At 40.0% G+C, this 24052-nt stretch overlaps 1 protein-coding gene across 1 annotated transcript; it reads right to left on the bottom strand.

The window, feature by feature from the left end:
• Positions 1–7575: 7575 nt before the first annotated feature.
• LOC308112703 (folylpolyglutamate synthase, mitochondrial-like) lies at positions 7576–20456 on the bottom strand. Its single transcript, XM_080468424.1, has 15 exons — positions 20289–20456; positions 19974–20102; positions 19167–19220; positions 19016–19080; positions 17166–17280; positions 16939–17016; positions 16704–16765; positions 16477–16579; positions 15839–15916; positions 15611–15764; positions 10604–10672; positions 9241–9385; positions 8420–8489; positions 8240–8294; positions 7576–7959 (listed from the first exon to the last, which is right to left on the bottom strand). Exons 1-15 carry the CDS (start codon positions 20334–20336, stop codon positions 7670–7672), a joined length of 1515 nt encoding a protein of 504 aa, XP_080324550.1. The 5' UTR covers positions 20337–20456; the 3' UTR covers positions 7576–7669.
• Positions 20457–24052: the final 3596 nt, after the last annotated feature.

The raw sequence follows: 24052 nt of genomic DNA, 5'->3' as shown, positions 1-24052 counted from the left end.
AATAAAGGCTTATAGCGGCCAAACGCTGCCCACATAGACACTTCTGTTAGCACTGTGGTCACGTCATAGTGTTAGAAAAACATTTTCAGGCCTTGAATTTGCTCCAGTTGGAGTGATGTTGATGTGTTTTCTGAAACTTCTGGAGACACTGGAGAGAATTTGAGCGTCCTGGTTTTTCACCTTTTCTCCAGAAAAAAACAAAACCCACCACGCTGTTTATAATTTATGAGTCTTCTTATAAAGTACCAGACAGGAGATATGCAGAGGGTACTCCATCCATACCTCACTCCCTATCATGTTCCCCCCCCATACACACACACACAGATACTCACACACACATTCCCCTCCCACAACTTCACATCCATTCCTGTCTGACCCTCCACAACAATGGCATCTTAAAAGGCCTCCAATTGCCTTGTGACCCTTAACTTCACCCCCCCCTCCCTCTTTTTCTCTCTTTAAAAACTCTGCCAACAAAGAATGGGGGGGGGGGTTAAACTCCATTTAACAGCCAGTCCACCATCACTCACATCTACGATCACGCGCTCACAGCAGCACAAATGTTTTTCCTTCACTCTGAAAACTGGTAATGCCTACACTCTCTCAAGTAGAGGGAATCTTTTTCCAAGTCCAATATTTCAATAATTTTGGCCATTTTAAATGTAAAGTCAATAATGGTAACAATAAAATAGGAACAAAAACAACCATAACTGAGATGTAGTGCAGCACATAGTATGTATCACCAATGAGCACAAATACTGCATAACTTGGGTTCCCGACAAGACCAGAGCATCCCAAGACATACAGGAGCCGAGACCAAATCAAGAACAAGCCCTTGAAAATGTGTTCTCCAGACCAAGACTGCTCTCCAGTACTACAACACTATTTTCAAATGTTCTTTTTGTATTAATACCACTTCAATAATGTGAGAGTAAATTATTGGCAAATTGTTGAAATATTAGTTCAAACACTACTACATTATTGGTTTTAAAATGATCTTACTCGTTACTCTTTTTTTTTTTGGCTGAAAGCATCCTGACAAACAAATTTTTTGTTAAAATATATATATATTTTTTTTTTTTTATTATTCACATGCATCTTAGGCAATGTTTACACGTACCCGGGCTTTGACAAAAATTTATATTTGTAGTGATATACTTTTACAGTGTTAATTTTACCATCTAAATAGAAACGTTTCATTTTCATTGAGTCCTCAATCTTAAAAAAAAATTTAATAAATAAAACACGTAAGCTAAGGATTGCTAATCTAGTTAGCCAAGCAGTCCAGAAATGGGTGAAAACTGGCTATTGGACCCAAAAAGACAAAAAAAACTCCTGTATTTCTGTGAATATGCGTAGTGAAAACAAATAAGCTATTTCTTGCAGGCTTCTTTTCTTTAATACTCCTTCTAAAGCTCCAGCTCCAACAGCTCCTTCACCTCCTGCCATGTGAGCTAACTGTTAGCCTGTTAGCTCGACTCAACTTTCTTCCCCTGGAAAATGGGAAGAATTAACTTCAGATCAGCGCTGTCAAACATGAACAACACAAATTAATGTGAGATTACAGAAAGATTAGTGTTTACTGCCGTGTAATCCAAACAAAGGAAGTTTAATTTGAAGGCTAAAATGTAGTCGTTAGCTGTGGTACTCCGGTCATACTTTTTACATTGAGAATTGAGTGAAGTGGTTAATGTTGGAAATACTAAATATATGGACTTTTCCGAGTATTGATACATTTGAGAGCAGTTACTTTTTAGAAAATAAAGTCTTACTTTGTCATGAAGGAATATCTAAAACTGTAGGTTTTGTAACCAACTGGTGTCAAAACTACCAGTTTGGACTATGCAGTATTTTAAATTGACCCTCACTCATTAAGCATGATTGATCTGCATTGGACACCTACGAAAAGTTTTAAATAGTGTTTTTTTTTTCTATTTTCTTTTTAATACATTAATTTCAGACATATTAAAAACATTGAAAATACAGATAGTTAAAAAAAATCTATTTATACTATTTACATCAATATAAACTGTACACCTATGTGCACATGTGTGCGCGTGTGTGTGTGTGTGTGTGTGTGTGGGTGTGTGTGTGTGGGTGTGTGCGTGTGCATGTGCATGTGTAAACCCCTTGTAAATAGTCTAAATTACATACGTGTAACTCATATATTGAAATCAAATCTTTTACATTTATCGCAATTGTGAAAACATTTACAATATTCTTATTTAATGAGTGAAAACAGTGAAGTTAGTTAAATCTGATTTCATAAAGCATATTCTAATTCTACTGACAATCTGGTCATTTACATACTAGCATACAGTACACATACATACATACAGTACACATACATACATACATACATACAAAAACTGAAAACTTTAATTGTGTTGGGGGGGGGGTGTTAACATGACAACAGTGCTCAGAGTCACTAGAAATACAACTATTTGAAAACATGTATCCCAAGGCCGTAATCTGGACGTCTCTTCAACAGCCAGAACTAGTTGCCAAATGACACATATACATGATGGACACCTAAGACACCCAGAATCAGTTGAAAGAGACGGGTCACAAGCTGTCTGTTAAGTCCAACTGCCTGTATAATTATTGATTTATCATCAAAATAATGAGTCAAGTAGATCATGACAGGCCAGAGGGGACAGCATGTGAAGTTTAATGCACAATGTCTGCGTTATGACCACTTATTGTTTTGGTCACAAGGCATTGAAATTTTGAAGTCTCCACACTTTTTGCTCAGTGGGCTGTTTCTGTTCCTCTGTAAATGTTTCCGTTGGGCGCCGCTGAGTGAAGCCTCTCTACACTGCGCAGGTCCAATGAACTCTGGGAGCTGAAGTGTGTGTGTGACAACCACAACAGTGCGGTTTCCCTCCCATGCTCCGGGGGGGTAGTTCAGCGTGGATACCCAGAGTGGACGACTAAATCCCAGAGATTTCTAGTTCAAGAGGCGCTTCAACTAAAAAAAACAAATCTCTGTTGTGCCTTCACTAATTGCTCCGGCTGCCTCTAATACCCGATTAGCACAATAAAGTGATTTACACGCCGACTGGGGAGTTTTTCTCTCGCTACCTGTCTGCGTGAGGGTCTCGCTTTTCCGATTCGGACGTCAGACTGCCGCCTCAATCACACTCACTTTGTTTCCAATAAAGTGTACGGATGAGGCTGGATCTGCGAGCTTCGCCTGTCTGCGGTTCATAAAGCGGCCGACCTCTCGTCTAATGATATTTTGTCTGTCGGGTCTGGAGAGATTTTCAGGCCTCAAGTCTGTCCTCCTGTCCTCGGGCTTCTTCTCTGCCATAATCTTGATGAGGGGCTAATAAGCCTGAAAGACAGAGGCTCCCAGCAGTGTCCCCCCGCCCCTCTGCCCCCGCGGGCCCCCGCGACCTCTCAAAACATCCGTCATTAACCCTTCGGCACCCGAGCGTGGCCTCAAGTATGTCCGTTCAAATGCCCAAGTAATGAAAGGGATTAAGGCAGAGCTGGGAGAGACCAAAGCGAGCGTCCTGCCGTTAATACAAGAAAAGTAAATAGAAAGGTAAAAACAGTGCAGCTGTACGGATCCTGTTGGTCTGTCAGCCTCGCTCTGACATCGCTACCAGGAATTCACAGCGGGAGACTGAGCCCGGGCCAGACAGGTATGATTCTCTCTCTTGCATGCAATTTCCCTGAGTTATGAAGGCCTGCGAGGAATTCTTCAGGTTTATCATGCAGGGCCAAGTAAGTAGCTTCTTCTGGTATCAGTAACTCTTCAAGACGAAAGCTCAGGGGAATATGACCATATAAGGTCATCACCAGTAACTAAAATCTGTTGATCATAACCACTCGTTAATTCTTTTTTCAAAGTAGACTGAGAATAGGACCAAGAAGCAGAATCAGTCTGAGAAGATCAATTAGAGATTCTAATGAAATTACTTTTTTATTTTTCCTAAGCAGGCGAACGTATCCGACGGAGAAATCCAGAAGCAAGTCGGGGACAAAAACAAAGTCCAAAACACGGGAACAGCGAAAGTAGAAACGCACTAAGAACAAATCCGAACGTCACGAGAAGGCATGAGACAATCTGGCACAGACGCTGAGGAACTAATGGGCTTAAATACACCAGGGAGGGAATGACAAGGGTGCAACAAAAACCAAACACACAGACGAAGGGCCGACAGGAAGAACAAGTGAGCAGAGACACAGGCAAGAAAAGTGAGTCGCAATAAGACAGGAAGTGAGACACAGGAAGTGAGACACAGGTAAGTGAGGGACCTCCTCACCCTTGATCCAGGTGTTTTAGCAAGTTACAAGCCAACCGTCCAAGTCAGCTGTGTGACCATTTATGTACAAATCACCTATTTGAGTCTTTCCAGTCGGGTTTTAAGGACGGGTCTCTGTTCTGGTCCTGTTAGATCTCAGTGCTGCTTTGACACTATTGATCCGAAGATCCTGATACAGAGACTAGAACATTTCATCTGGGTTAAAGGTTCAACCTTAAACTGGTTTCAATCATATTTATGAGACAGATTCCACTCCCTTCATGTTATTGACTCTTCAGCCCAGACTTAAGTGAAACACGGAGAACCGCGGGGTTCCGTCTTAGGACCTGTACGTTTCACAGTATACGTGCTCCCTGTTGGGAATCTTGTCAGGAAATAGTTTTTGGTCTCATAAAGAATGATGTGCAAGTTCACAGTCTGTGTTTCAAGGATGAAAACACACCTTTGGAACCTCTGTGCTACTTTTTGTAACCTTCAACCTCCTGGACAATTATACAAAAGTTTTACTGTGACGTCGTCTCTTCTTGGAAGAATAATGTAATAAAATGGTCTTAATGGAGTTCCACCACTATTTGGTAATCCTGTCGAGTCAATATGTTATAGAAGGGAAATTAAAGTAAATCTCATCAACGTGGACCAACACACACAACCCATTTGTTCCAACATCTCTGAAAAATTTCTCTGATTGTGTCAGGAAACACTCCATTGACTTCCGCTGCTATGCAGATGATACACAAATCTATTTATCTATGAAACTGATGAACTCGTTAAACTAGAAGTTTGTCTAAAGACATAGACGCTTGGATGAACCATAATATTCTTCTTCTGAAGTTCGATAAAACAGAAATTATTATAGTTGACCCAAAACATCTGAGAGAGAAATTATAAAAGTCCCAGAGGACGATCATGCTCGTCGATGACATTCATGACATTGTGGAAGATTTATTATCTTCAAGATCTGGAGGAAGATCCAATTCTGTGTAGAACGGTGAAGATGACTTTCCTGCTCAACAAAACTGCCATACTTACTATAAAACAACTCAATTAGGTCAAATTGTTTAAACTGTTGAAAATATATAGCTAAATTGGATAAAACTGCAAAAACAGCTATATCTAAGCTTTTTGGGGTAACTTGATATGGAAAGTTTAACATGTTTTGCAGCCCGAGATGATTTATATGTGGTTAAAAGTTTGCAAAAATGCCTCTTTTAAACATCTAGTTGTACCACAATCTCTGAGGTTCACTTCAGTGTTTTCACGTCTGTCCCTGAAAGAAGGGATAACAAACAAGGGCGATGACTCAAAACACACTCATGATACGAGCCTACTTTTCTACCCCACTGAGCCAAAACTGGTGTCCAAGTGACTTTTTTAAATTAAATTACCTGGACGTTACATGGATGTCTTGTCTGGAAGTCATATGAACGTCAATTAAAAAATAAAAATAAAAAGGTGCGACTCCACCGGGAATCAAATCCACATTAAGAAGCACAAAATAACCTCTAAAATACTTTAACACGCATCAACAAACCAATAATTGACACCAAACATGCATGATCATCCAGTCCTCAGCACCATCACATACAACACAATGCTGAATATTAATAATACAGTTTATCGACATTACCTTCAGACAGAAGCCTCCACAGACCTGGATCAGCTTCCTGCTGCTGCTCTTCAGAGTCCCCCGGATTATTCTTCTTATTGGGAAATCAAAATCTACGAGGTTTCCCTGCTTGAAATTCAGCGGCTGTCTGATTTAAAGTGACGCTCAAGACTAGCGCCCCCACGCGTCAACGGTGAAGACAAGAACTGCATGCAGGCCGGCAACTTTAGTAAAGTGAACGAGTGAAGATTCACCCTCATGCATGAATAGAAATAAATAAAAAGTAGCCTAATTTTACACATGATCATGACAAACCTGAAAAACAAAAAGGAAATGAATAGAAAAAAAACTGCATTTTACCAATATTTTAGAGACCCCCCCCAAAATTTCACTAATCATGTTTTAAGGGGGGCTCATGTCTCGTTAATGGTTTCGCACCCCGCTTATAGGATTTTATTTTGGTTTTTATTGAGGTGTAAACTATTTTATGTTTGACTTTTTGGTCCTCTGAACTGCAGCTCTGATCGCTGAATCTCAGATTTAGCCATAAAAATGTGAAATCATAATATTCTGGCTGAATTATCGCCTCAAGGAGCTTTTTTTTTTTTCAAATGACCCCATGCAGGTTTTTCCCAACTCTTGGCAGGCAGCTTCACTTCCTTTTTCTCCAATTTTTGCCAGAAACAAATCAATTTCCCCGACTGAGAGCGTCTCCTGTCCCAGGTCTGCTGTGAGTCAGCTCGCCTGTGCAGATCTGAGCAAAATGCAAATGCAGTCCTTCAGATCTGAGCCCCGCGTTGAAGGATCTGCAGGGATGTGAGGTGGCTGTTAAAAAGGCCTGCTGGAAGTGAAGCGAGTGCGCAGCTCTGGGAGGATTTGGATGATAAAGCCGAGTGTCTTCTGCAGCCAGTGTGGGAGGCGAACAGCGGCATGCAAATGAGCGGCGCTGAGTTTGAAGCCAGGAGGCCGCTCCACTCTGCAGAGGTCACTTCTGCTTGTTTTCAACATCTGAAATAAGAAAAGAAACAAACTTCCTCCCAGGCTGAGAAAGGCAGGAAAACGCATTTAAGTTAAAAATGCACTCAAATTAATACCAACGTTAAAGTTATTATTGTTGTAAATGTGAATTTTTAGCCTTCAGCTGGCGATTCCGCCCTAAAATGAACTTTCTCACATATTGTAACACAAATTAAGGTGCAGTGACTTCCTGTTTCATTTATGCAGTTCAGGTTTAATTATCATATTAAATTTCATATATTTTGTGTTAGATTTTTTTTCTACTGTTGTCTTCTCTGATGGATTTATTCATTTGATTTCAGTCATTGAATTTAGATTTGTTTCATAAAAATTTTTTAATTGTATTTATTTCATTTATGTAAATTCTTTGGTTGATGTTTTTCCTGCCTATTCTTTAAATATGTTTGTACTATAATCTATTCAATAAAGGCTTATTTAGTTATTTATTTATTTATTAATTTCAAAATGTCTTTCTTCTGTTTTCAACAATCAAACAATCAAAGCCACTGAAATGACCTTTGAACCCTTGAACCAGCTGCAAAGGCCAAAGTAAAGTTATTATTTCACCATCATAGATAATTGTACTGATAAATACTAATATAATGTATTTAATGTAATCTGAAACAACATCAGTAACAGTCAGACCGCTACAGAAACAAAGCAGAGAGAGAAATTATTAAATTGTTGGTGATTTAATGACAAAAATATAAATAATGAATGTTGACTCTGTGTAAAGTTGATTTAATGTTGAAAAATAGTCAGTGGTGATAAACTATGAGTTGAGAGAAGGTTCCAGAAGCTTTAGAACTCCTCCCACTAGGTACAGACTTCCAGTCACCAGCACAGAGGTTCTGCAGGACCCCTGCAGACTCTCTAGGGGGGGCTGCTTCACCCTGCTGATCCACTGGAGGGCGCTCAGGATGCAGGGAAACACCAGGCTGCAGGGACCAGCACCGGCCACCGGGGGGCGACAGAGCTCCTGCTTGGAGGCCTTCAGGGTTTCCCAGATGTTCTGGTTCTCTCTGCAGCGGTCCAACATCTGCGTACTGAGGCTGTGCTGAGCTGCACGCGCGCACGCACGCACACACACACACACACACACACACACACACACACACACACACACACACACATGCAACAATACGAACTTTATCACTTTATTTTCCTTCTCTTTGTCAAAATAGTCACTTTTCATGCACTTTGAAAGATGAAACTACACAACAAGAAGCAGAAGCAGAAGATGTTTTAAAAACTAATTGCACAAGCAGTCAAGACTTCTTTTTTTTTTTTATCAGAAAATATGAGCATCGATGCAACATGTCTGAACAGAGAAAGTTCTTACCGGCAGGAGATTCAGAGACGTTGGGGCAGAAGAGAGCGAAGTGGAACCCACAAGTCTGTGGACACACACACACACACACACACACACACACACACACACACACACACACACACACACACACACACACACACACTGAGGGTGTGTTGCAGGACAGTGGAGGAGTTGTTGTGTTTCACTCACCACCAGCAGACTCAGTAGAGCTGCAGCGTCTCTCTCTCCTGTTGTGTTGAAGAGCAAAACTTTAAGATCTCTGGAAGACACAAGGAAGATTTCATTCATTCATTCATTCATTCATTCATTCATTCATTCATTCATTCCACTTGAATTGGTAAATTTGTAAGTGTGTTTGCCTGTAATAAGCCATTGTAATCTCTGTAGTAGTAGTAATAATGATGATGATGATGATGATGATGATGATGATGATGATGATGATGATGATGATGATGATAATATTATATTCCTTGCATGTTGTTTTTAATGTATTTTGAAATCTATTTGTTCTTCTTATTTCATTTTCTTTCTTATTTCATTTTCTTTCTTATTTATTTATTTATTTATTTATTTATTTATTTAATTATTTGATTATTTAATTATTTATTTATTTATTTATTTATTTACGTTTGTTTTACTTTATTTCAATTATTCACTTAAGCTTTCATTGGTTTTTCTTTACTTATTGTAAAACCGTTTCTTTTTTACTTTCATGTTATTTTTTTTTTGCCTAATTGTTGGATCCCTTTGAAAACATTTCACCCGCTTGGATTCTATTTGATCATTTATCGAACTGCGTTTCCCTACTTTACTTGTTCACATGAACCTTCCTGGCTCATCAATAATCTCCACCACGGGCACTTCAGCAGGAGATCAAACTCCCCCTTTTCCCCTCCATTTCCCTCTTTTCCATCTGAGAGCTGATTCTTCACGTTGTTCTGTCGGCAGCGTCATCGTTTTAAAGAAGTGCTTCATCACTGAAGCGGATGATCGGCGTGTCGGAGTCGTACCGTCGGTCTGGGTGCGGCGTCTCCCGTGTGAACCAGCTGATGCAGGCCTGCATGCTGTCTGTGGTGTGAGCTCCGTCCAGGTAGTAGGTGACCGGCCCGCGGCTCAGCGTCTGGCTCCGCCCCAACCACTCGGTCTCCTGCAGACCTGCAGGCATCGGGACGGCAAACGGAGAAAGTCACCGCAGTATTCCGAGTGTACAAGGATAGGATTCTGTTTACGCAACAACAACGTTTTATGTGAAAAAACGTGGTTTTGTATGTGTTTTTGTTCCAGAAAAGTTTTTGAAAACGATGTCGTTAGCATGTTGGGCCACTAGTCGGGGCTGTTGTTTGTAAAACTATGACAATAATTATTACACGGGAAGAACGGGGAAATTAAAATGATTAGAATTTGATGTATGGCTTTTCTTTCCTAGAAAAAAAAAGAAAAAGGCTAATTTATTTATAGGGCACTATTCAAACACAGGGTGATTCACAGTGCTTTTCAAAGAAATTAAAGAAATACAAAAAAAAGCTTTACAAGGAAATAAAAATATGTTGATAAAAGAAAATACACTGAAGCTTTAAAAGAAATGAAAGAAAAACATTAAAACAAATAATAAAGTATCTTAATCTAGACCTCAACCACTGACCGTACGATCTAGTTTGAGACCACGAGGAACAAAACCCAAACCTCAGCAAACAGCTCACTGGTCTTTAACTTAACTAGAATGTTAATTTCACTTTTGGAATCTTGCACGTCTCTAAACAGAGAACCGGGAACCCCATAAAGAACAAGGAAAAGGGGGTAGGAAGGAGGAAAACAAGCTGAAAAATTATAACCAAAGGAAAGAAAGAAAGAAAGAAAAGAAAAAGGAAAAAAGAAGAAATGAAATAAAGGAAAAATAAAACACTGACATGGCTAAAGTGGGAAAACCAATGAAAAAGACAAGAGATTCTACAAATGTCCATAAAAGCGAGAAATGTACTAATACAGTGTATTTAAGTTTTTATATATTTGGCTTTTCTTTTAGATTTTTTTCACCCCTTAATTTCAGATAATTAGCATTAGCATAGCTCCAGACAAATTTTATTTAGTGGGAAATCTTGAAAACATAAAGGTTGCAGACCCCTGCACTGTAAACATTCACAATGGGAGAACACGGACCAAGTTGGACCATGTTATTACGGTGACTGTCAAAATAAAAGTACCCAGTCCCAGGAGAACATGGACTGGGAGTCGTGACGCTCTGGAGGAAAACATCGTTCTTCTTGTACGTCTACTGAGCATGTGCAGAACAACTATTCCCTACAGCCGTGGCGTGCATGCGCAGTAGCAGCGTTTCATATTCGTAACGTTTTAATCTGTTTTCCTGTGACTTGCCTCTCAGCATCGCCACGCTGGGCTGGAATGAGTCAGTCTGGGAGTTCAGTTCACCGTGAGCTGAATCGTCTGCAAGAAAGACACACAAAAAATGTGATGAGGATGATAATTTGTTTTTAACGATCTCGACACACGGGAGTGATCAATCCACATCTAATGCAGCGAAGCTGACTTTGCACTGCTAAAACGTGCATCATGAATGATTATAAGTCAAAAAACCTTCAAGAAGCAACTTTAAAATGACAAACGGCCTGAAAAATAAAGTTGTGATTCACTATTGTGCCACATGGTGGTGTCATGAGTCAATTCACTTCTCTTGCTTTCAGTCAGAGAAGAAAAATACGGAAGAGTTTTAGGGCCACTGAAGAAAAGAAAAAAGCCTTTGTGGCCTCAAAAAAAGTCGGAAATCATATTCGAGATTTTTTTTTCGGAGGCAAAAAAAAAAATGGAACAGTCTCTCCCTGTTGCAAGACCAAAAACTGTTCTGACTCCGAAGGCTCTCAATCACATCATATTGTTGGCCCAAGCTGCCGAACAGGACAAGGGCAAGAAAAAAATTAAAATTAAAATTAAAATTAAAATTAAAATTAAAATTAAAATTAAAATTAAAATTAAAAAAATTAAAATAAAATAAAATAATAATAATAATAATAATAATAATAATAATAATAATAATAATAATAATAATAATAATAAAAAAAAATTAAAAAACTTTCGTGGCCCCAGAAAAAGTCAAAAATGAAATTCAAGATTTTTTGTTTTTCAAGGTGGAAAAAAAAGTCAGTCCTTCCACATGTCAGCATGTGACTGCTTCCTCAAAATGCACATCAGGCGGTTTAATGAAGTGATGAAAAGATGCTTCAGGATAGAATGGAGCTCATAAACACGGTGCAGTTATCATCAGTAGCAGGACCAGAAGAGACAGAGCAGCCTGCTGCCTGGTTCCGTCGCGGAAGTTCGTCTAGGGACAAAGACACGAATCCCAGGCTGCTTATTTAAATGTTCTTATTAATCAAGGAAATCCTGTGTAAAATCACATGTCCATAAGCAGTAAGCAACCCGATATAGTCAGAATTAAGTGATTTAATGTGAATTCACATCTACGGGCAAATGATGAGGGATGGATAGACGGTCTCTCCGTGAAAAAAAAAAAATCTCGAATTTGATTTTCGACTTTTTCTGGGGCCACGAAATTTTTTTTTTTAGCCTACAAATTTTTTTTTTTCTTCAGTGGCCCTAAAACTCTTCCGTAGAAAAAGAAGATGATGCTGTCAATGCAGAAAAGTATCATTACTTATATGTTACACGATTGATCTTAAAAATGTATTTATTTTATTCCCAAATAAAGAAACAAGAGAAACAGAGTGAATTAAAGCTGCAAGCAGCCTTGATCAGGACCTGGCACTCGGGCTTCTGGCCAATCAGAGTTTGCCTCCTTCCTGATTTATTACTTTTTTGCGTGTTTTCTCACACTTAGATGTTTCAGATCATCGAGGAAATTTAAACATTGGTCAAAGATAACACGAGTAAACGCAAAATGCAGTTTTTAAATGAAGGGTTTTAATAATGCGGAAGAAAAAAAAAAATTCCACAGCTTTTATGAAGCTTCAAAAAACCGAATCCCAGCAGAAAATCGGAATTCAGCATCAAGACCTGCGGTTTTGAACGTCGCCATGGCAACGAGGCCTGGGTCTGCTGTGAAAACACCTGAACTGGAGTTTTCACACGGCCACAAAACAAGTTGGATATGAATCATTTTCCAAGGTTGGGAAGGAGTACTTGAAAACTGCAATCAGTTACAATTACAAGTTATCTGTCAAAAAAACGGAATCAGTAACTTTAATTACAAAAATAGATAAAAGTAACGTACCAGAGAACTTTGTTACTTCTGGATTATTTCACCAGCAAACATAAAAAATAAAGACCAGAAAGAGTAGAATGTGTCATCTGCTCAGTGTATTGACAAATCTTATACACACATTGCCGTGTACAAGATTGCTCTCTCTCTCTCTCTCGTTGGTTTTAATGTTGGGTTTTTTGTGGACTAAATATAAAATGTTTGAGAGGCTGCATCTGGCAGCATAAATCACTGATTGATAATAAGTGAACAACCCGCTGGACCCGCTACCGAGTCAATGAGCAGACTTAAAAACAGAATAAGTTATGGCGCGTTTAGCCCCAATTAATCCCTCAAACATGAGATCCCCTAAACGTACTGAGAATGGCTTACTACCACCCACACAAGTAATGGTTTTGGCAGGTTACCGACAAGTTAGCGAGCTAATAAAACTAGTTGACAGAGTCCAGGTGTGGATCAGTAAAAGTGAGCGGTGTTACGACCAGGCCAGCTAGGGATCGGGGTGTAACAGAAGACAGATGGAAACAGTCTTTAACCAGGGTAAAGTAAGGTTTATTTCTTGGTAAATAATAACAAGAAGGGCCAACAACACAACACACCAACAAAAGCCGCAACACAACAACAAAAGCCGCAACACAACAACAAAGTCAAAACACAACAATATAAGCCCTAACACTACAACATAAGTTCTTAAAACTTCTCCGACTGCTGCATCCTTCCGGTGTGGCGTTTTATTGTTGTGTTGCGGCTTTCATCGGTGTGTTGTGTTGTTGGCCCTTCTGGGCCACCGTACAGGGGAACAGTAAACAGATGCTAACAGTTCAAACTAAAAGAGTCACACCCAACGAAAAGACACGAGCAAAACCAAAAGACAAGCTGAGTAAACAGTTCTTCTTTCACGACGGTAACGAAACCAAAAGAAATCGAATTGCCTCACTAAGAGCAGTTCCAATGGCGAATTGTCAAAAATGACAAAAAGTCAGGAATCACAAAACGACGGGTATCACTGCACAGCATATTCCCACACAAGTTAATCCGAGTCGAGGCGAGCTGTACCACAAAAACACCATGTGCAAAAAACACAAAACAGCAGTATCTTCTGGCATTTATGGTCTCCAGACCCGCTCCTCTGGACGCCAAGCCAATCCTAGAAAGGCGCCGCTGCAGGCCTATCTGCAGACTGATAACTCATGGGCGCAATGACGATGTATCCAGCCAATCCGAAGAAGGCACCTGCACAGACTCATTTGCATGCCAGCACACATACATGACGGAGACGGAGCAGGAGGAGGCACAGGCCGAGGGCCTTAACAGGCGGGTTGTTCCCTACCTGCAGATGTTCCTTCAGGTTAGAAGTTGACAACACTTTCACGGCCGGGAGGCACAACTTGCATTGTACAGAGAGGTTAAGAGCCTTCTCTGACTTCAAAACAAAATGATGTCGGAGTTTCTTTCCCCGGGAGCAGCCGTGACGAGAGCAGCTGCCGGCAGTATCCATGGCAACGAGCCGTTTCAGGCGTAGGTTTGTTGTTGCAGTCTGCCTGAAAGTGTCGGGAAGTGTCGCAATGCCAGTGGACGGCGCATGTGTCAGCTGCTTTTCTAGTTTATGTGATCTGATTTTCTATTGTAATCCCTCTAATTAATCCCAGCTTTTATCTTGTATACCTGTAACGAGACTACACATTTTTTTATGTACTGTAACGGATTACAGTTACATTTTATTTTGTATCCCAATTACGTAACGCCCGTTACATGTAGTCCGTTACTCCCCAACCCTGGTCATTTCCCTGCAGTGTGAACGAGGCCTAGATGTCCTCACTGACTCCTTCACCTGCTCCTGTGAGACTAAATCAATACCTTTTTTGGTTTTTTTTATCATATTCCCTGTTTAACTGACATTAAATTAGTTTTTAGCTCTCCAAAATTTGAGGATTTTCCTTTTACATTCTTGGAAACTGCTGCGGACTGAAGGAACATGGCTGATTTTCGGCTCACATATAGACTGCAGGGAAGATTCCTCTTCAACTGCCTCCTCTATCATCCTCCTCACATTGGTCCTGAGAGTTTTTACATCTTTGGTCATTTCTTGCAGTTCCTTTTTTACTTTGCTACGCTCGGTCTTCTTAAGGTACAAGTCATGTGTGAGGGGTGACGCTTCAAATTCAAGGTCGCGGGTTTTGTTCTCACAGTCGTTCATGTGCTCATGGTACTTTTCTCCCTGATTACTCAAGGCGCGTGACAGCTCAATGATTTTATCAGCTCTCTTCTTCAACTTCCTCTCAGAGTCTTCACTTTGTGACTGAAGACTGTTTTCCAAGGCCTGAACCTCCTCCTCCTTGTCTCTCAGATTTTGGTCTTTCTCATGGAGCTCAGAGACCAACTGTTCTTGTTTGAACTCCAGATCTCTGACCCGGTTGCTCAATTCATCCTTTTCTTTCACTACCTTCTCTTTGTCTTCTCCCAAACTGCTGATGACTGAACTAAGCTGGCTGATTTTCTGCTCATATGCAGACTGGAGGGCCGATTTCTCTTCAGCTGCCTCCTCCAGTTTAGTGACCGTCTCCAGGTTGGTCCTGACGGTTTTCAAGTCGTCATTCATTTTCTGCAGTTTATTTTGGAGTTTGTCACACTCGGCCTCCTTAAGTTCCAAGTTCTCAGTGAGGGTCGACACTTCAAATTCAAGGTCGCGGGTTTTGTTCTCACAGTCACCCATGTGCTCACGGTGCTTATCTACCTGATTATGATAGACTTTCATCAGCTCACCGATTTGGTCGAATTTCTCCTTCAACTTCCTCTCAGAGTCTTCACTTTGTGACTGAAGACTGTTTTCCAAGGCCTGAACCTCCTCCTCCTTGTCTCTCAGCTTTTGGTCTTTCTCATGGAGCTCAGAGTCCAACTGTCCTTGTTTGAACTCCAGATCTCTGACCCGGTTGCTCAATTCATCCTTTTCTTTCACTACCTTCTCTTTGTCTTCTCCCAAACTGCTGATGACTGAACTAAGCTGGCTGATTTTTTGCTCTTTGCTGCAGCCTGATTGAACCTGGAAGCTGATTCCAGCTGCTTTGCTCTTGTTATCTTCTGTTGAAATCTGACAATAGAAAAGCATAAAAGTTTCCCCTTGTTCGCTTTCTACCTGAATCGCCTCCTACCTGCCCTCTGGGCGTCGCGTTGCTGCAGCCAGCTGCAGCTCAGCTGCAGTGCCAGCGATGCGTTCAGGCGCTGGTGGTTTCCCGCCAGTCCCAGGCTCACTGGACCCACTGCAGCTTCCACCTGATCCAGCCCAGGAGAGACCAGCAGGGGGCACTGCAGACAGAGCGACTCATGAATCAGGCGGTCTTTCTGGGTGGGAGTCCCTGCTGGGAGGCTCGTCTCCTCACCTGGATCTCTTCAGCACGGCGCCGCAGGACTCTCATCGCTCCGGGTTTCTGTGTGACGGTGAACGCAGGGACTCCTGGCTGGAGACAATCATTGAAAAACATCAGATTCTCCTTGGATTGTAGTGTTTCATTAAAATCAAAAGTAAACAGCAAAGCAGGGGCATATATGACGACTCTGGATTTTCTCTTATCGAAGTAACTTCAGGGATTTACCCTGGGTTTTCTGTACTAAGACGGTCACTTCTACAGGGATAAACACTGGATAACCAAAGATATTTCAAGTGAATAATTACAGTCGAACAATATAATCATCAGATAACATATCTGAAAAAGAGTGGGACGAAGTATAACCTTTGAAATTCCACCCTCTTCTCTATAAATAATATATAATTTTCCTTAGCTTCCACTTATTTAATATTCAATTAAACATGTTAGAACTATTATAATAACTCAAATTATCTGACGAAAAAGTATCAATAAATTACAGATTTTTTGATCATTTGACCATATCCAATTATACATAAATACATTTTACCTACAGTATATAGAATTTATATGCACAGAAATGTATTCACATGTACCCACATGTAGAAATATACAACATGACGACATCCTCACACCCCCATCTTTAGTTTAACCTTGAATATCCCGGCCTTCTGCAGAGCGATCTCCTCCAGCGTGACTCCCAGCAGACTGCAGTGATCCAGGCCCAGAGACGTGACGCCGCAGACCCACGGCTTCCTGCAGACACAGGTCATCGGGTCATAACAGGTAGTCAGGTAATGAGGTCATCACAGGTCATCACCAGACAGAGACATGTTTATTTTAATGTGTTCGTCTCAAACTACCGAGCTCATCAATTTACCTGATGATGTTTGTGCAGTCATACTGACCCCCGATTCCAACTTCAACCACGGCCACATCCACCTGCGCACACACAGTTAGAGTGTGTGTGTGTGTGTGTGTGTGTGTGTGTGTGTGTGTGTGTGTGTGTGTGTGTGTGTGTGTGTGTGTGTGTGTGTGTGTGTGTGTGTGTGTGTGTGTGTGTGTGTGTGTGTGTGTGTGTGTGTGTGTGTGTGTGTGTGTGTGTTGCGGCTCACTTTCTCCCACAGGAAGACATGGAAAGCCATCAGAGTCAGAAACTGGAAGTAAAACGGCATCGATCCTCCGTCGACGTCCTGCAGATTCATCAGTTCATCATTAGAAGAAACCCCAGTAACTGTAACTCCATTACACTCTCTGTAAATAATCAGATTACAAGGAGTGGAGTCACAGTAATACGTCACTCAAACGATAATTTCTTGCGTTTCGTCACACGGTGAAGAACCTTGGTGTCGTCTAAGCGCTCGAACATTTCCCAGAAGTACTTTGTGAAAAGCTCTTCGCTGATTGGCCGGCCGTCGATGCGTATTCTCTCTCTGACGTGAACCAGGTGAGGAGAGCTGCGGGCAGAGAGCGCCCACTAAAACCTTAAAAACATCACACTCAAGCACCACTTTATTTGTAATTTAAGAATTTTCTGTACTCGTGAAAATGGTGGAAGAATTTGGTATGAAATGTAAACAATGACAAATGTGTGGGAATTACCGAGGAAACTCAACTTCAAACACAGAAATAGAGAAGAAGAGGGATTTTTTTTTTTGCCATTAACTTTGAAACATACGTAGTAGTTTCACTGGGGGTTTTTTTACATTTAAAAAATGGCATAATGTTAGATCGCTTTGTAAATTCAAACTATTGTGCTACGACAACGCTGCTTGGAGCCATTAGAAATGCAACTTTTTGAAAATACTGTTAAAACAAAAGACAATACTACTACGACTGAAAAGCTGCTAATATTCACGCGCACCACGGCCGTAGAAACTAGTTCCTCTGCACATGCTCAGTGGATGAACAATAAGAATAATGTTTCCTTCAGTGTGTCGTTACTCCATATTCTCCTGGGACTTGGTACTTTTATTTTGACAGTCACCGTAATAACAGTCCAACTCAGTGGTCTGTCCACTAGAATGTCTCCCATTGCAAATGTTTATAACGTGTTGTTTTCTGCTGCTTGTGAGTGTGGTTTCATTAAAAAAAAACAACAACAGCACCGACTAGTGGCCTGATATGCTAAGTCCATCGTTTTCAGCGTCTCTGCTGTTTCCACGGAAACTGACTTCGTTTTCAAAATGTTGCCGTGCAAGCTGTAGTTATTTACAGATGATTTATAGAGTATTATTCGTTTTTAAAGCTCCAGTCCATTTTAGATCAAATTAGACTGTATAAGCTCAAAAGAGTTCATTAGAGCATTTTATAAATGGATATATAATAATAATTGAACAAAACTCCATCTGTTGTCTTCCAATAAGTCTTAAATTCTGATTCCAGCGACTCAGATACGACACAGTCCCGTCTAAAACCAGATATATTAGATATCCAGTAAAGATTTGAGGTGTTTATGAGCAGACTGAGCAGCTCTAACAGCAGTTTATGAGCGGCTGTGAACGAGCGAGGAAAACAAACAGGAGATATGTGGGTTGATCATTAATCAACCAGAGAGAAGCAGCCAAAGTCCAGAGGAATCAAACCTGCAGCCGTCTCAACGTTTCGCTTACATACATCATCTTCGTCACGTTTCAATGAGAACGTTTTAAATTATCTGTTTTTCTTGTCGTTAGAAATGCATAAAGGGAAATGAACAGATAGAAAATTATTCAAGATGCAAAAACACAACAAATAAAAAAAAAAACTACTGTATATAATATGTCTTGTTTCATCCTCATTTTTTCACTGCACATATGTATGTATATTATATAGCTGTAGGGATATGGGTACATTTATACATGAACTGTGTGTACGACTGTGTTTATATGTACATGTATTGATTATAATAATGATGGCAACTAATTTCAGACATGTAGATCATAACATTTGTCAACATCTTAACATATTTATATATATATTTATATACTTTGTTCATGTATAACTGTACCCATACCTCTATGTAGTGTATATATACACACTCATAACACACACACCCTATTAAAACGGTCTTAATATTCTTTTCAGTATTCTTGTGTTTCTAAAGGGAATATATATTATTATAACACATCATCAGCATAATACATGATAATAAATGTTTTTCATGTGAACAAATAGTTATAGAAATAAAAATAAAGAAGACCTTGGTTCTACCTGTAAAAGCCGGTCCGGAGGCCATGATTCCTCAGTATTCGTTCAGTAAAAGCACAGGTTGATCCCTGGGTGGGTTCAGAAACAGGAAGTAGATTTGTGTGGTGACCTGTGGTGTTTTCCTGCAGAACCTTTAATAACCGACGGTTCACACCTTCCCTTTGGTCCCGGCTACATGGACGATGTTGAGTCTGTCCAGTTGGTCCAGCTGAAGAAATCACAGCTTCGTTTTACTCATTTTATCACAAACATAAAAACATATCATCAAAACTCCAACAGTTCGTGGAGTTTGGGAGAAAATTCTCTGTGTTTTCATTGTTTGACTGAAACTCACACACACACACACACACACACACACACACACACACACACACACACACACACACACACACACACACACACACACACACACACACACACACACACACACACACACACATTAATGTAATAAATGTTTTTTTTGTTACTGGTAGTATACAGAAAACATTTGTTTTTTCTCGTTTGTAACTGTGGATGATTTATTGCTGCTGTCATTATTGTTGTTATTGATATTATAGTTTTAGTCATTGTTGTTATAGTTTATATTAAATTATAATCTAATGTGTGGGTATGAAACCTCACTGATACATTACAAAGCCACATTGTAAATGTGTAGATTTTTATGAATTGATTCATAATCTGTTGTCATCTTTGTGCAAAGATTTGAATTCATAAGTTCATCTCTCAAGTACACACAGTATTTTTTATATTTGTTACTCTTTTTTACATGTACAAGGTCCGGGGGTTTACTTCGTTTTCTTTTTACGTCTCAAATGTGAGTTACTCAGAATGGAGATATGTATGTATATGTAATCCCTTCATTCATTCACCGATTCATTCATTCATTCACACACCCCAGATGAGCCGTGGAGTTGTGATAATGACAGAATAAATGTGTGTGTGAATGTGTGTGTATCCTCACAGTGACGCCTGAGCGCTGCAGGAAACCCTGCATGTTCTGCAGCTGCAGACCCGGACGATCCCGACGTCCCTGCAGCCACTGTGGTGCTGCTACGTCAGACTGCAGGCTGCTGAGGACACACACAGCTCCCTGGACACACACACACACACACACACACACACACACACACACACACACACACACACACACACACACACACACACACACACACACACACACACACACACCAGAAAAACATTAAATAAACTCAGATAATCTGACCACACAATGAGACTAAAATAAGGATTAAATGTGTGTTTTCATATCCACACTCACTTGGAAAGTTCTGATCTTGTTTACAGCTGCAGTGCGACCCAGACCCATGGCCGCTGAGGACTCGTCCGTTCATGAAACAGGTTATTACCAGTCCATGAACACTAATGAACAACCAGGTTGAAGTAAAATACCTGCACAGGCACCAACAGCAGTAATGAACATGTGTCCCAGTGGCTGAGCGAGAAGGACAGATATCGACCTGTGCTATCAGACACCCCCCCCACCACACACACACACACACACACACACACACACACACACACACACACACACACACACGACCTGGAGGGCGGCTGTTTGAACCAGATTTAAAGCCTCATAAACACACCTGCAGAGGAAACACACACACAGAAAGTTCTACTTTATCAAAGCAGAGTCGGTAATAACTCGCAGCTACTCGTCTCATGTAAGTTTGGTCACAGACTCAATTTCAACGGTTTACGTAGTAATCACAGTCCTGTCTGTAGCCTCTTCAGACCACCTTCCTCCGCCACAGTCCTGTCTGTAGCCTCTTCAGACCACCTTCCTCCGCCACAGTCCTGTCTGTAGCCTCTTCAGACCACCTTCCTCCGCCACAGTCCTGTCTGTAGCCTCTTCAGACCACCTTCCTCCGCCTGGTGAACAGTCCCTAATGAGACTCGGGCATGCAGTACCACCTCCTCCCTATAGAGGCGCTCTATAAAAAAAAAACTACCCCCATCAGAAACTCCTTATCAAGCTTCACTTTCCTCTCCTTCAGATTATCTTATACCATCTAAATACCTGTTAACGGGAGATTTTTGTAAAGTTGATTAATCGTTTTTTTGCGTTTTCATTTCGGATCAGTTTTGCGTTTACACGGCAAGCGCTATGAAAACAATGTCCATTTCCCTGGCAACAGCAGAAAACACTAAGAACGATGTACACTAAAAAAAGAAAATAGTTTGAAAATATTTGGATCAGTGCTGCGACCTGGAAATATTACAGGAAATGTTATCATTTATTTTGTATTAACAGACATATTGGTTTCATTTATAAATATCTTAATACGTTCTAAACATTAACAATGGGAGGACATTCTGGTGGACAGACGACCAAGTTGGATTGTTTTTACGGTGACTGTCAAAATAAAACTACCAAGTCCCAGGAGAATATGGAGTCATGACACTCATTGTTCTTATTGTCCAGCTACTGAGCATGTGCAGAAGAACTGCTTACTGGACGTTTCAGAAAAGGAGATTTTTCCCGTTTCCACAGTGACAAGAGTTGGAGTGTTTTCATAAAGTTGTGTTTTCAGCGGCTCTGAACACTGCTGTCATGTGAACAAACACCCGAAACCCAACACAAATTTTATGTTGTGGTGTAACGAAAAAATAAATAGATATATATAAAATATCACATCTCTCGCAACTTGATGTAGAAAATGTTGTAGAGTTGGACTTCTTATTTTCTCACAGAAAACAAGCAGTCTCCAGTAAAAAGCAGGTAAAATATGGGTAATATAAACAAATTGAAGGGTTAAATATGGATTAAACAAGCTCAATTATGGGTACTATAATGATAAAATATGGACATTACTATACGGATAACATAGGGGGCAATCTGGGTGTGAACTAAGGATGAAATAAAAAGAATTCCTTCAAAATCCAAATTTCAGGAGCTTCTGGTTTCCTTTATATATTCCACAGCAGTCTGGTACAGTGGCTGCATTACTATAAAGAAAATGAAAAATATATACTAAGTGTGTGTATATAGAGACTATATGGATATTGGTTTAAGCTTGTAATTGTACACATGTATGAAGTACTATATGCCTAAAATGAATAAAAAACCTTTTTGAAAAGTATAAACTTTCTGTCTGGTTGTGGTCATTTATACTGTATAATTCTTTGCATTTGTGGGCAGTACTTTCTTCATTTAGGAAAGTTTTCAATTTAACTAAATGTCTATTTCTAATTGTTTTGCAACTCATCATTTATCTTTGATATGTGTCTCTTTGCATGTACTTTTGGTAATTTCGTGTGTTTTTTTAACAAATTTGTTTCTGCATTTGTTTGGTCTTTTTGCAGCCTTTTGTTAAGTCTTTTCTGTTTTTTGTTTGTTTTTTCAACCACTTCAGTCGTGCAGAGTTGGTTGAAGTGATAAAACAATGTACCTGTGGTGTCCCGAACATCCCCTGACAGGAGCTTTCTCAGTCCTCTCCACTGCTCCACTGCGTCCGGTGTCAGTTTTTACTGCGCTGGACAGACAGGATGTGGACCACAGGACGCCCGTGTCTCTCTTTCCTGTATACAATCCGTATGTCTTTATTACCACAGAGGAAAATGTAAAGCACCGCCAGCACATGACAAACAACATCTAAATTACACGTTGCGAGCCGTAAATACCACCAAGGCTTTTTTTTTTTTTTTTTTTTTTTTTAATAGAGTCTGAGAATGCTTTTGAAATTTTAGGCTCTTAAACTCAGTTGGGAAACTTCAAGAAGATGCAAACCTGTAGTTTCACATGTTTCTTAAACATGCAAAGCAGTTGGGCAAGTCCGGCCCTGTTTGGCCAGAAAAAAAACATAAAGTTCGAAGTAAAAACGGTTGCATGTAAACGCCTCTGAGATTTTTCAAGCAGAGCAGCTGGTTTACACCTACAAGATCATTTGCATCTTTTAACCAGTTTACAGCCGTTTAAGTAAATTAACTGATTAAAATGGGTTCAAAACGCACATATTCTGTAACTCCATTACATCAAACCACTGATGGTTTAAACCCGGGGAGTGCGAAGGGTTTTCATCTCGTGAACTAGTGCCATAATAACCTGTCGATTTAAACTTTTTCTGTTTGGTGGTGCGGAATGTAATGTACCCGATGAAAATGTCCATATTTTCACAGAACCTAATAATTCGTACAGAAAAATGACTCCAGTGTTTGACACCATCGTGATAAATCCCCCCCCCCCCCCCCCCCCCCCCCGTGTAGACTCAAGGGTTCAAGCCATCCATCTCTATAGTTATTTTCAATATATGTATGAATCTTTATTTCGAACAAACAAATATAAAAAAGAAAGATATGAAAGGTTCAGATGACTAAAACAAAAAAACAAAAGAAACAATAAACTCCACTTAATCTACATTTGCATGAACGAAAAGGAGTAGGAAGAAGTAAAAACGTGTTTAGTTCTACCCTTAAAACACTCTTATGTCCCCGTCAACAACTCAGGACAAAAGGACAATTTAATGTAACGCGTGACGCTGATAATAAAATACGGTACATTTGGATTTAATATTCTCCATTTAACAAGCAAACCCTCACAAACATGAACTATTATACCGCTCCAGATTCATTCCTTGATATCTTTTTTTAAACCGACTTATAGTTGATATTTGTTTTACCTCCATTCCTAATTTATTCCACAGTTTTGCTCCACAGGCGGCGACGCAGAGACATTTCTGAGTAGCTCTTTATTAACCTTGAAACTGTTAATGTTCCTCGAAGTTCATAACCACTCACTGTTTCTGGATTTTCCCTGTTAATTAGTTATTCTTTGTTTTGTTCATTATTTGAATGGTTTTAAACTCCTGAAGTTTTTGCTCGTAGACGTAATGAGGTAGTGCGCTCACGGAAAACAACCTTGTGAATAATTCTTATTGCTCTTTTGTTTATAACCTCTCAAACTGAAATTCTAAACATTTTATCTACAAATGATTTGAGACCAATGAGAGTCTAAGAGACAGATTTTGCATTTATCTAAATTGAATTCTACTGTTATACATCTCGATTCATCTCCAGCGATGC

The sequence above is a fragment of the Lipophrys pholis genome, assembly GCF_963383615.2.
Source record: "Lipophrys pholis genome assembly, chromosome: 7".
NCBI lineage: Eukaryota > Metazoa > Chordata > Actinopteri > Blenniiformes > Blenniidae > Lipophrys > Lipophrys pholis.
The sequence above is the reverse complement of the archived record's forward strand: the minus strand, read 5'-3'. Positions and strand labels throughout refer to the sequence as shown.